The 15,085-nt window shown below is 34.7% G+C and overlaps 1 protein-coding gene across 1 annotated transcript in view; it reads right to left on the reverse strand.

Moving 5' to 3' along the window:
- Positions 1–14,220, reverse strand: part of LOC111634360 (collagen alpha-3(IV) chain-like) — a 29,360-nt gene extending 15,140 nt beyond the window's left edge. The window contains exons 1-3 of the mRNA XM_023379117.1: positions 13,804–14,220; positions 8,677–8,821; positions 4,564–4,800 (exon numbers count right to left, since the gene is read on the reverse strand). Of these exons, the coding sequence (XP_023234885.1) occupies positions 4,564–4,800; positions 8,677–8,821; positions 13,804–14,205 (784 nt within the window). The 5' untranslated portion in view covers positions 14,206–14,220. The remainder of the gene's footprint in view (positions 1–4,563; positions 4,801–8,676; positions 8,822–13,803) is intronic.
- Positions 14,221–15,085: the final 865 nt, after the last annotated feature.

Raw genomic sequence — 15,085 nt, forward strand, 5'->3', positions numbered from 1 at the left:
GTATAGGCCGTGTGCGAATGGAATTTGTGAGCGTGCAAACCGATCACTTACCGAAATGATAGCCAAATCAAGCGAGAAGGATAATGTTGATTGGGATGATTTGATCCCGGCTGCGTGTTTCGCTCATAACAACACATACCATTCAAGCCTTAATGAAACTCCAGCTTTCCTCCTTTTCGGTATAGATCCACGAACTTCATCCACGGAGCTTGTACCGAATGGCATGACAACCGACGAACGGAGGGCATTCCTCCTCACTAAGTTACAAACCATTAGGGAGTTGTCAGAGAAGCAGGCAGAGTCTCGACAAGAGAAAAATCGTAAATATGTAAATAAGGGAAGAAACCTAGTCGTTTTCAATGAAGGACAAAGGGTCTGGGTGCGTCGTAAGGGTGTGAAGAGGGATAAGTTTGCCCCAAATTATTTAGGCCCCTTTCGAATTATTAAAAGAATAAATACTACAACATATAAGGTGCAAGGTTGCAACAAGAAGGACGTAGATACGGTTCATGTGGATCGCTTAAAACCATGCTACGGTTGTTTGCCACCTAAGGAAAGGAAGAGGAGGATCCTACAGCACGAAGGACAGAACATGAACACAGATTTGGATGAGGAGGAGGAATGTGTAGATGTGCGTGAAGTTAGACGACATAATAAGGAAAGGGCGGTTAAGGAAAAAAAGATAGTATCTGAGATGAGGAAGGATGAAGGAGGTAATTCTTACAACCTCAGGGGTAGGAAGGTCGACTACCGGAAGTTACATTCCGGATTGAGTTAAAAGGGGGGGAGATATGTAGTGTTTGTTCACTAAGTATTTGTACTTTATCATTAGTTATATATAAATATATATTTTTCGTTCTTGTCGCAAGTTATTAATTGTAAAATTTCCGTTAGGTTCGTACCACCTCTTGTGATGTGGTGGTGCGAGCCCGTGATTGGCCCCTGCCATGACGTAGGTTCCCTCGTCAGGTACGTGGCGCGGAGGTATAAAAAAAACTGTGCCACGATAATCCTGTCTGACCATAAACCCTTGAGTTTTTTGAGAACTATCAACAACGGCAGTCGACGTCTTACAAGATGGGTGATGGAACTGGCTGACTATGATATCGAGGTCAGCCATGTAAGGGGTGCTGATAACAAGGTTGCAGATTTCCTCTCACGTAGCATCAATGGGGTGAATCAATTTGAAATCGATTATAGTACCACAAGGATCCCCATAGAAGGAGAAATAATTGAATCGCAAGATAGTGATAGCCTGTTCGGGCCCATCAAAAGAGACATTTCTCGTGGGAGTAGTTCAGGAAATAATTTTCAAGGTTATACCTTAGTAAACAACTGTTTATATAAAAACTTCTATTGGAAAGCTAGGAATAGTTGTGTTAATAGAGTGTGTGTAGGGGAGAATCTAGCTAAGAAACTTGTTAAGGCGATCCACGAAAACCAGCTTATGGGGCATTGGGGAGTGATGAAGACCTTAAAAATTATTGAGAGGAGTTACTTCATAAAAAATGTAAAACGGGTAGTGGAGGAGGTTATAAGAGAATGCCCTAATTGCCAGAGACATAACGTGCATAAAGGCAAGGCCCCCCTCCAGAGTAATGAAGGGGCAAGTGTTCCCTTCCAAAAAATTGCCATAGACATTATTGGCCCGATCAAAACATCAGGAAAAGGGAATCGCTTTATACTAGTCATTGTAGATGTGTGCACACGCTTCATTGAGGCCTACCCTGTAAAGGATCAAACAGCGTATTCCATTAGTAATGTAATTTTTGACCAGATCATTTGTAGATACGGGATCCCAGAAATCATCATGTCGGATAGAGGAACGAATTTTTTGTCTACCCTTTTTGTTGATATATGCAGTTGGCTAGGTATACGGAGAAATATTACAACTGCATATAGGCCGTGTGCAAATGGGATTTGTGAACGTGCAAACAGATCACTTGCAGAAATGATAGCTAAATCGAGTGAGAAGGATAATGTCGAGTGGGACGATCTGATCCCGGCAGCGTGTTTCGCTCATAACAACACATATCATTCAAGCCTTAATGAAACCCCAGCCTTCCTCCTTTTCGGTATAGATCCACGGACTCCATCCATGGAACACGTGCCGAATAGCATGACAACCGACGAACGGAGGGTATTCCTCCTTACTAAGTTACGTGCCATTAGGGAGTTGTCGGAGAAGCAGGCAGAGTCTCGACAAGAGAAAAATCGTACTTATGTAAATAAAGGGAGAAATCTAATAGTTTTCAAGGAAGGACAAAGGGTTTGGGTGCGTCGTAAAGGTGTGAAGAAAGACAAGTTTGCCCCAAATTATCTAGGGCCTTTTCGAATTATTAAAAGAATAAATACTACAACATATAAGGTGCAAGGTTGCAACAAGAAAGACTTAGATACGGTTCATGTAGATCGTCTAAAACCATGCTACGGTTGTTTGCAACCTGAAAAAAAGAAGGAGGAGGAGGATCCTACGGCACGAAAGACAGGACATAAACATAGATTTGGATGAGGAGGAGGAATGTGTGGATGTGCGTGAATTTAGACGACATAATAAAGAAAGGGAGGGTCACAGAAAACGAGGTAGCGTCTGAGATGAGGAAGGATGAAGGAAGAAACCCTTACAACCTTAGGGGTAGGAGGGTAGACTACCGGAAGTTACATTCCGGATTGAGTTAAAGAGGGGGAAATATGTAGTGTTTTCCACTAAATGTTTGTATGTTATCATTAAATATATATGTATCTATATACTGTATTTTGTCGCGCATTGGTAATTGTAGACTGTTTCCGTAAAGTTCGTACCACTTCTTGAGGTGTAGTAGTGCGAGCCTGTGATTGGCTCCCCTGCCATGACGTATGTTCCCTCGTCAGGACATGGCGCGGGTTATAAAAAGGAAAGACCACGTGCTTAGAGGACTTTTTTCTTCGTTTCACCTGGGTTCGTGTCGGGTCGTTGGCAGAGGAAGGAAGGTGAAGAACAAAGAAGAAAGGACCACGTGGAAGGAGGACAATCGTGTACTAAAGGAGAGACTTTCAGCATGTATCAAGATCATCTGCCACGTAAGAACAGTCCAATTATCAAGTTATAAAGAACTAAGCCTAATTGTCGCGTCGGGCAATTTATGTGTGATTGCAGCGATTCCTAATTGTCGCGTCGGGATTTTATGTTAGATAACTCCGTCGTATTCTTGTGTCCGGATCAAAGGGGTGACGAGAGCCCCCTCGCGAAACAAAAATCGTGTGTGAACCTCAGATGTGTATGTTCGTGAAATTAAATATGTTCAGTGTTTTGTCAATTTGTGCTGTCTTTTCTATTCTTAATCTCCACGCTAACGTATTTCGGTACACTACGGTACTACACTTTAAACATATGTTGCAGTATTATTGTATTCAAAGTGCTGATTAAATGAATTTTGTGAATCTGTATATCAAGACCAAAACATGTATAGGATCATCCATAATTGTAATGAAAAATGTGTCCAAAATAATCCAAACGAAAATAAAAATCAAGAAAAGGAAATTGAACCAGCATACCCTACAAATATGGTGTAGACATAAGAATAGAAAATTACCACAACCATAAAGAAGACAGGAGGACTATTCACAAGGTTTTTACTGGATTTGTTTAGTATTGTTGTGTTACTGTCCTAGTGATAATTTAGAACCCTATTATTAAGGTTTAGCGGTGTGGCTAATCTGTACGTGGCACGTTTTAATGCTAGGCGGAATTGGTCCGGGTTATGTCCTACCTTGTCCGTGATGCCCACATTGACCTCGACCATGTGTTCTGCGTCCTTTGTTCATCGGCAAAGATTAACTGAGAAACTGATCCAGACGAATACTTTATTTTATCTGAATCAGGCATGTGATATTTACAATGGTGTTGAGATATAATACAAATCCAAGATCGTCACTACTGTCGACTCCAAAAGGTTAACTAACATAAAGTGAAAAGTTCTCTCTCCTTGTTGGAGTATGGAAGCCACGTGAGGTCAGACTGCAAAGATCACACAGTGGTGCCCTCTGCCCTACAAAGGTGTATATAATAATTTGTAATGTTGGCAATTATCACCATAGACTCTGTTTTTTGTATGTCATCCAATTTATAAGGGCCAGTAAGGCTGAAATGCATTTTGGATAAGCTAATTAAATAGGCTGAATGTGTAATAAGCCTGTTGTTCATTAGTTATAAGTAACTAAGTAGTTTTGTAATTAAATAATACAGGCAAGAAACTTTTTAATAATAAAGGAAAAGCTGTTTAAGTATCCCATAATAAGTTTCAAATTTAAAAATGGATAGGTAATCTCTAAATCTCTATTATTTTATAACCCCATACCTGGTCTCAAACTGACTTTTTTTTATGGATATCAGATTATCAGTATGAAGATACAGAAAATTAGATAGCAGATTTCATTTATGAATTAAGATTAATTCATTTATGTTTTGTTTTGTATTTATAGAAAACAAATTATGTTTTGATGTGATTCCAAAATATGAAATATTTAAAATTTATTAATTGTTTTATTTTCTTTATTATATGAATACAAATTACATTTATTTACCATTTATTCCAGAATCTCCAGCTTCTCCTTTTCTTCCAGGAAAACCAATTGGTCCATTTGGGCCTTGTGGACCAATAGCACCTTTTATTCCAGGAAATCCATCTTGACCTAGAGTACCAGGTATTCCCATATATCCCTGTGGTCCAGGTGGACCCTGTGGCCCTGGAGCTCCAGGTGGTCCACGAATTTTATATGGTTCACTAATAGCTGCTGGCTCTCCTGCTTCACCCTTATCACCTATAGAATAATTATAATTCAAGTAAATAAAAAAAATATATATCACTTAACTCCTTGTAACAAACTAAAGTTAAAACAATACAGAATTGAATATTTATTCTAATAAACAGAATGTTGTCTAATTTTTTTCAATTTCCAATTGTATTGTTTATTAGAGAGCATTTACTATCAGAGAGCATTTACTATCAGAGAGCAATTATTAATGGAATAAATCTGTAACTATTTTACTGTATTGTTATTTGAGCAACAATGCAACACAACACACACACTTTATTTCAACTTATGGTAAGAGCAGCAGTGGTGTGCCGTCATTGGAAGTGGTAGATGCGCCGCTTCCCTTGTATTTTCTAAAAAATAAATACATATTAATTTTAATTATACGAAAATAATCACACAATATTTTATTATAACCGCATTATGTATCTTATTACAAATTTCTATACTACACGTGGAAAAAAAGATAAGATCACTATTGTATATTTGAATATTAATGGCGGAGTAGCAGAGTGGAAACGCTGTATCATCAGTATCCAAAAAAACCAGATTCATGCACACGCTTTATGGAGCACCAACCTCACCTGGTTTAGCCGATGGAAGCCTAGGACCTCGGGTGGATGCGTGTTGCATTCACCCGAGGATAGAGTTGGATGCAACCACATCCAATTCTATCCGGGACCGGTTCTGGGCCGTTAGCCGCTCACCCGCTAGATATTTGGCTGCCCTCGCCTGATTACGCGAATAATGAGTAGATTTATAACTTAACCCGACCGATAAGAATTTACTGGTACATTTTTACGATAGTTCTGTATAGTTGACAGGAGTTAAAAAAACTCCATTAAAATATTTGATATTTTTATTCCGCTGTCCGATTTTATATTACTCACAGATTTCAATGTTAAACCAGTGAAATTACGATTTCGTACGTCCCATCTTTAAGGGGATGTAGAAAAAAACGTGTAAAATTCTTGTATACAGTAATGTTAAAAAATTAACTGTTACTTTGACAGCGTCATTTACGACTAAATTTAATGAATGAGAAAGATGCACGAGGTACAGAAAAAGCTCTAGAATTTATTTTCCTTAAATTTACGATTTATGTATNTGTAGAAAAAAACGTGTAAAATTCTTGTATACAGTAATGTTAAAAAATTAACTGTTACTTTGACAGCGTCATTTACGACTAAATTTAATGAATGAGAAAGATGCACGAGGTACAGAAAAAGCTCTAGAATTTATTTTCCTTAAATTTACGATTTATGTATCCATTGTCGTAAAAATTTATCTATCCACTTTTTTCCCCAAGACTAGAAATATTGGAGTACAAAGTAACTGGTTTCGACTTATTTCTACTTAAGTAGTTAAATAATTAAGTGATTAGGGAAGTGGAAACACAAATAAAACCCTGCCAAAAGAGTCGGAATTTTACTTAAACAAAAGCTTAACCGAACCAATCTCTAGCTGAGTACAGTGTGGACTGATTTCTTCGTAATATTAGATGTAATAAAGACAGAAATTTTTCCAGTTCAATGAAAGTGACTAAAAGTTGTAAATTTTGAAAATTTTTGTGGACACCCGGTCTTAAAACAAATTAGTTAGAAAACAAATGACTTTTAAGTTTAACAAATTTAGATTTTTATAGCTATGGTGAGAAACGTTTAGAATTTACAACCTCGTCGCATCCTTTGAGTTATACTAATGATGAGACAAAAGAGGCATTTGACATTAACCAGTATCGGCACCCTCGGGATTTGGCAAGCGTGCACGCACCGCATACCTACCAAAGACCGTCTCCGATTCCATCCACGATCCACTGGTAGAGAGCAATTTTAACTAGGTGGATTGTTTTAATATTTAAAAAGTAAAGACTATTTTATGTTATTTTTATGTACGTTTCTTCACAAAACTATATTTATAATTTTCTTTAAAAGTATATTCAGACAATTGAATATTTTGTACCAGGTATGTATAATTGTATATCCATCACACATTTTATTTCACTGAGTAAGTTTTTATAATTTTATTTTTAATTTTAGCCCTTATATTATGGCTAGTGATTTAGAATGTAATTGTGATATTGAAAATTTATTTCAAAAAGTTTTGGCTCGAGGCCGTATAATGAAAAAGAAAACATTATTAAAAGAGAAAGACCAATGCCTAAATTAAATATAAATACGTCAAGAAAAAAATTTGTTTGACATTTTCACCATAAAATTTATGAAGATATAAAATGGCTTTGTGGATGCATAACAATGCAAAAATTGTTTTGTTGGCCTTGCCTACTATTTTCAAATAAAATTAGTGTGTGGAATGAGATTGGCTTTGACGATTTAAATAATTTGGGTAAAGCTGGCAAAAGACACGAAAATCATAAATCTCCATCGATTCTTTCGTAAAATTGAAGCATTTTGGAAATCAAAATAGAATAGAATTTAACATTAGTACATGATATAAAATAAATATTGAAAATTATAACGAGATAATTACGGCTAATAGATATATTATATTTTAATTAGTAGATGTTATCGAAGAGACAATTGGCGTTTAGAGCACATAGAGAATCTATTAAATCTAATATAACAGAGTTAATTATATTGAACTTGCTTATTTATTAAGTGCATTAGATAATCTATTAATTAAAAATACATTTAGAGAAGTCTACGGTTTTTACTGGCTTATCGAACAAACGAATACAAATGGACCCTAGACCGTCACTGACTGATTGCCCCTGGAAGTTGACTTCTTACAGAAACACAGCTTCCCTATCATCAAATGTCATGGCACACCACTGAAGAGCAGGGCTGGTTTTGATAGGTGTGCATGCCCACAAGTGGCCAAATTTCTAGGAAAGTTGACAGTGCACTTAAAAAATAAAATTCAAATATAATTTAATATTATTTTAATATAATGGTTGGCAATGAAATAGATTGATGTTTGCCTGAGTACTGATGATATAGCTGTGCAGATAATGGATAAAAGTTAGGTGTACATGTTAGGTGTTTTGCATCAGAAAACTTAAAAGTGCAAGTAACAGGTGATGGGGGATTCATCCATTGAACCAGAGAAAAATTCATCAGTGGAAATTCATAACCACTAAAATTGTTTCTTGTTTTAAATCACATAAAAAGCATAAAAACTTTGAGTTTGTAAACTTTTAAAGTTTGCAAGCTCCAAACTTTATTTATGCTAATGTCTTACGATTAAGTTTAAGGTTACACTTAAGTAACATAGATACAAGATTTATGTTTATTCTTAATTTTCATTGTTTTATTCCTGTATCATTAATCTTAAAGCAATACTTACATCATTGTTTTAATTGTTATACACATTAAATTAATTTTTATTTACACATACATATACTGTATATTATATTTATATTCTAAATAAGAAAAATCTTTTTAAATTAATTTCATTTTAATTTGCAAATTCTATTTTATGACGGTGCTAAAATATAACTGAATAAGGTGCCTGTTTTCTATGGGGTGACTTGATTTGAATAAAAATAAAATAGATATATATGAAATATTTTATGGATTTTTTTTTACCACTGTCAACTGTATGAAATTGTCATAAAATATACCAGTAGGTTTTCGTGGGTTGGGTTAGATTACGAATTTACTTGCAATCAAAATTGATAGGGGTGGCCAAATATCTGTAGCACGCAGGCAGCTAACAGTCCAAAACTGGCCTGGATAAGAGTGACAACATTGAGTAAACTGAGCAACTGTGCAAAGCTTACTTTAAACTGAAAAAGTTTCAATTTAAAATAAGCTTTCTTCCTCCAATAGACAGCCTGCTTACTATTAGAAGGCACCATTTATTAGAATAAATAAGATAATTTTTAGAATAATTTTTATAAAAATATAAGTAAAAAAATACCAATTAATCCAATAAGTCCAGGTGTTCCTGAGAATCCTCTTGGACCTTCATCTCCTTTTTCTCCTTTTAGTCCAGCAAGTCCTATAAATCCTGGTTCTCCAGTTTCACCTTTAAAACCTTTTAATCCTGGTGCTCCATTTATGCCCTGATTAATTCATAAACAAAACAGTTGAAATGAATATCATAATAAAATTATTAAAATAAAATTTGTTTTAACAATTAATCATTGTAAATTACAATTATCATCAATAAAACTAATTTCCTACAAAATTAAGAATTTATTACTTAGGAACTTTACAAATAAAAAATAATATAATGTAATGTTAATATACATTTTGACTGAATGAAATAGCATCATACAGGGGGGGTACTCATTTAATGTGGCTAACTAGGATGAAAAAGTTACCACTTTAAGTGAATCTACAAAAAGTGGGGATCATAAATTCAAAGAAAATCACATGAAAAATGTTTAATTGGGACTTCAATAAAGAAAAACCAAATGAAAAAATATAGGTATTAGTTTACCACTGTAACTATGCTCTACTGCAATACATTTTATATGTTCTAACTCTTGCATAGTGTCTTTGATATTAGAGCAATGCATATATGCTCTTTTTATTAGCACCTTAAATGCTGCTACCTTATAAATATAGGGATCATTAGATGCTTATGGTATGAAGGAGGGTGTTATAAATTAGGAATGTGGCAGGTACACCTTGGTAAACATATGGCCATTCTTGAATTGAATGTGGTGGTCAAGGAAGTGGGTCTCAGTGTCACTTTCCTGCTCTAGCCTTAATGTACAGCCATACAGATTGTTATTGAATTCCTATAATATATTGTGTATGTTACTTTTATATTTCCATATGATTGAGATGTTATTGACATAACATATGTATAGTAGAATATTTGGCTCAATTTTGTTTAAAATTTTGCTTTCTATTTCCCTCACTACCATTTCACATATTATGGTGTTGCCTGAAAGGGGGCTACCCTTTTCAGGCAATTTGCCTCTGGGAATTGGAATGCCTCTGTTTTGCAGATAAGTTTGGTTGTTAAAGGTGAAGAATGATGCCACCCCACCTTTGATACCACTTTCAGACTTCAATGTCTCAGGGAAGACTGCACACACATGACCAGCTGATCAACAAAATCTGAACACAAAATATATAACAAATGGGATCATGCTTCATGAAGGAAAACAATGGAAAATTATCAATTCAACAAAATTCATACAAAACAAGAAGAAAGACAAAGAGAGAATGATAAAAGAAATATTCCAACAATTTGAAAACATATCAGAATCTATGGCAGAACACCATAATATTTCCATTTTTGAAATGTTTCGTTATGCTTAGTGCATGGCAAACAGAATTGCTATACTGCTTGAATATACATGTGTTTATTACTGTGTAAATTGGCAATGACTTATTCAGTAATGGTTTCCATTTCACAAATCATAAGAACATGCAATCTAGCAATCACTGGCCCAATTAAACAATATGGTATCCCAAATAAACAAATTCTGATTATTTTTGTAATTTCTTTTTAGTCCTTAACTCTTTTAGCTCTGAAAATTTCTTCTTTCTATGTACTTGGAGATGAAATTGTTTTTACTCCTTAGGACTACAAGAGGAATTTGTACAGCAAAACCATTCAAACATATTTCCTTTCAGTCAATTTTATCTTGAACAAATTAAGATGATTTTGGAGGATTTTTTCTCATGTTTAAAGAGTTAAGACTTGTCTGAATAAATGACTGTCCTGATTAACTGATGCTCCTATCACTGGAATTTCTATATTTTATCTAGTAATATCAAAATTCTAGTTGGAAGCGTTTTTAAGAACATTCAAAACACTACAAAAGCTGAATTCTGTAGTATAAAGTGGCTTACTAATTTTTCATTACACAGTTTTTACATTACAGTAATTGTTTTATTACATTATTGTGCATCTCCAGGGAGGTCTGAGGCTGTCGCACCTCCCTTTCCGGCAACAGGTCGTTAAATCTCCTCACTTGTCAAGATGGCTAGTTACAATTTATAGTCCCGAGGGTCAGGAATGCTTTTCCTCTGTCGAGTGTAGGGAGAGTATTCGGGGTCGACAATAAGGCGAAGGCAGTATATGAGTAAAGGAAGACACCATTTAACAACTAAAACAAGTTTTATTAAAATAAACAAGACAGGAATTACAAATACTAACTTTGATGCTAAAACGCTTAAGGGCTCGAGAGAGAGTTTACAGGGGGTTGCATACCTCTTTATAGGTTTCTATGGCAATTCGAGTCCATTAATGGCACACAGATATCCAAGAAGTGTTCTTAGGTATCCCAAATTGGCACAAGTATAAAAGTTCACAACTGTGGCGACAAACGATATCGATGTTGGAGATTCCGAGTTGCGGCGGGTTTTGAGATTCTCCTAGACGGTATCCGATGATGTCAGTCAGGCTTTCGTTAAGAGACGGGGAGTCTCGTAACGAAAGCCTGACCGACATCATCTTTTATAGCTTTTTGCTGGGAAAATCGGTCATGTAATCGATTGTTATAGGTGATAAAGGTTATAGGTGTTCCCAGGACCAAAACAAGTGATGAAATTTGGATGCTAACTATAAACTTTCGTGCAAGTCGAGCTGCAGGCTGTGTGTGAACAATGGAATGTTGATAGTTATGGAAGAAGGGTTTCAAATGTTCTCAGCTAAGACTGTTTTCTAGCCCATCCCTTATATAACAGAAGTGAAAATAATTAAATTTTTTTGGTTTATAAAAATTCCAGATCTCACATTATTATGACTGATGTGATGATCTATATGATGTATACCTGTATCCTCCAAAATCATCTTTCTTATTTAAAATATTTATTAAACTTTTCTTGATGATAATAATTTAAAATAAGTAATACGATATAAATTTTAAGTGAATTATAGGGAACTTGAATAAGTTCTCGCTGTTTTTTAACAGATGGCATTACCAGAACCACGTGTGTTTATTTTTAGATGGTGATGCATCTGTAAGGAAGTACAATAAGTGACCTTCAAATTCAGTATATGTCATTTCACTGAAGTGTAAATAACTTATTTTTTTCATTGTGTTAAACATGTCGAGTTTCGTGCCAAAAAAAAAAAGTATTTGTGGGGAATTTTATTGCACTATTTTATTAAAAAAAAATCTGCAGCTGAAGCACACAGAATTCTTGTTGAGACTTATGGCGACCATGCTCTGTCAGAAACAACATGCAGAGATTGGTTTAGACGCTTCAAAAATAATGATTTTGATGTTGAAGATAAAGAACGATCTGGCGCACCAAAAAAGTTTGAAGACGAGGAATTAGAAGTGTTACTTCATGAAGACTCATGTCAGACGCTAGCTGAACTTGCAGAATCATTAGGAGTTGATCACACAACAGTTTCAAAATGTTTAAAAGGATTAGGAATGATTCAAAAGCAAGGACATTGGGTGCCATACGAGTTGAAGCCGAGAGACGTCAAATGGCATCTTTTCACATGTGAACAGTTGCTTCAACGGCAGAAAAGGAAAGGTTTTCTGCATTGTATCATGACAGGCGTCGAAAAATGGATACACTACAATAACCCTATGCATAGAAAATTGTGGGGAAAGCCCGGCCATGCATCAACATCGTCAGCAAGGCCGAATATCCATGGTTCGAAGCTTCTGCTCTGCATTTGGTGGGATCAGCTAGGTGTAGTTTATTATGAGCTGCTCAAACCAAACGAAACCATCATGGGAGATTGCTATCGACTACAATTGATGTGTTTGAGCCAAGCATTGAAGGAAAAATGGCAGCTATATGAGCAGAGACATGACAAAGTGATTTTGCAACATGACAGTGCTTGGCCGCATGTTGCACAACCAATGAAAATATACTTGGAAACGCTTAAATGGGAAGTCCTACCCCACCCGCCATATTCATCAGACATTGCCCCTTCTGATTATCACTTGTTCCAATCAATGGCACATGGCCTGGCTGAACAGCACTTCCATTCTTATGAAGATGCCAAAAAATGGGTTGATTCTTAGATAGCCTCAAAAGATGTGTCGTTTTTCCAACACAGAATTCAAATGCTGCCAGAATGATGGGAGAAAGTAGTGGCTAGCGATGGTGAATACTTTCAGTGACATGTTTATTATGACTTTTTTTAAATAAAGTGTTAATTTTCACAAAAAAACAACAAGAACTTATTCAAGTCCTTATATATTAATCAGTGGCATACCGTGGGTGTCAGCCGTCCAGGGCAGAGGAAAATTTTGCCCCCCCCCACTTATTTAGGTATTTCAATTTAAAAGACCAAAATTCAGGTTTGTCACACAACAAGCAATGAAAAATTCAGTGGCAGTGCAGCGACCTGTTTAAAATAGTTCTATTGGATATTAGTGGTGTATATGAATGCGAATGAATCGTACAAGCAAAAAGAAAAAAAAAAAAGGTCAACAGGTTTCGCAGGAACTCCTCAGATGAAAAAGTTACTAGTTCACCCGGCGAGCCGATTCCCGGACTGTCCGAACGATAGCACTATCATAGGCACGATGCAAGTATAGATTAGGATGTTTCAAAATTTTACAAGATATTATTATTATTTATTGTGAAATTTTCAAATTTCAGATAGTATTTTCAAATTAACAGTTATTAGTTCCTACTTAAAATATAAATTAGTATGATAAGATTTTCATAGATTGATAAGCCAGATGACTAATCCAATCAGATACCAAATATCCAGAATACAGAATTTTGTTTAGTTATGAAGCAATTAATTTCATTAATTTAATTTCGAAATTAAAATCATGAATTCTAATTTCAAAATGTTAAAAAGAGGTTTCTGACTAAAATGTTAGGAAATATTATTTAATTACATTGTGATTGCTTTACATTCTAAAACATCTCATCAAAAATCAATAGAAATATCTATTTTCATTGATTCCACATGAAAAGATTTTCCAGAAAGAATTCATTACATAGCTTCTATTCATTGTCTAAGACATTTTTTCATAATTCTGTTTATTTAACATAGATAGTATCTAATATATTACATTGTTAATTTTTCAATCAATATTTTAATTCTTAATTTTAAATATTTTTATGAAATTCAAAGTATATTTTAAAAAATACAAACCGGTAAGCCATCCAAACCTGGAAATCCAGGTATTGAAAGTCCAGGAAAACCAATACCACCTTGTTCTCCTTTAGTTCCAGGATACCCAGGATATCCTTTTTCTCCTTTAATACCAGATACACCATCAAAGCCTGGAAGACCAGGTGCACCAGTATTTCCTCTTTCTCCTTTAAATCCTGGAATGCTAAAACCTGGAATTCCTTTTTGTCCAGTTGGTCCTGGTAAACCAGGAACACCTGCTTCTCCTTTCCTTCCAGGTCTTCCTGACAATCCATCCCTTCCAGGTATACCAAAATCACCACGTTCTGCTTTGGTTGCTATAAATTTTAAAAAACAAAACAATAGATACTGCAATAAATTTGCTTTTTTCAATTCAAGTTTGGAATAAAAACAAGTGCTCATATCAGTTAATTTTATTTATAGCTTAAATATTTTCAGAATGTGAATAATATAATCAATAACAGATTTTTAAAACAGTACATTTAAAAATTAAATAATAAGTTTGAATCATTTATCTGTAGAAACTTATCAAAATAATTTTTAAATTAACACTAAAAAATAAAACTATTTTTCTTTTTGATTTTTTCTGAAACCATGCCTTTTTTTTATATCTTAGGTGTCGATACATGTTTTGGGCATATGCCTGAAATACATATCAGAGACTAAGATATTGCAGAGTAGAGTGATGTAAAAAAGCCCAGTGTCTACCTGTACACCAGGGGTCGCCAAAGGGGGTAATATTGACCCCAAGGGTTGATATAACATTATTGGGGGGGTCGATTATCAAGCTTAAGCTAAGGATAAGGGGAAGCTGAAGATCAAGCTTATTTGTCTCACTGATTGTCGGTTACAAAAATTATTATTAACAAATATACAATAAATGAAAAAAAATCCAAAATTAAAAGAAATGTATTAAAATAGTAAGTACTTTGTTTTGTGCTTGTAACACAAATATTTTGGTGGGTTTTGGTGGATGTGAGGTTTCAAAAATTTGTAGGGGGTCAATGATCAAAAAAGTTTGCCGACCCTTGCCATACACCTAGTTGTGTGGTAAAGATTAACAAAAACTATTTTTATTACATTACAATATTAGTTGTCGTTATTTTGTATTTTCAAAATTTGAAAAAAAAAATCATACAATATCATCTCATGTATGCTAAAGTGACAATATTTTTCAAGTTAAAGAACTTATAATTGTGAAAAGAAGATTCTTAACTATATCATGGTATCAGTCATACATTATAAATTCAGATAATAAAATATTCGTTTTTAACTTTAAAAC

The sequence above is a fragment of the Centruroides sculpturatus genome, unplaced genomic scaffold, assembly GCF_000671375.1.
Source record: "Centruroides sculpturatus isolate CEXI.00-Female unplaced genomic scaffold, Cexi_2.0 scaffold855, whole genome shotgun sequence".
In the NCBI taxonomy this organism is placed as follows: Eukaryota; Metazoa; Arthropoda; class Arachnida; order Scorpiones; family Buthidae; genus Centruroides; species Centruroides sculpturatus.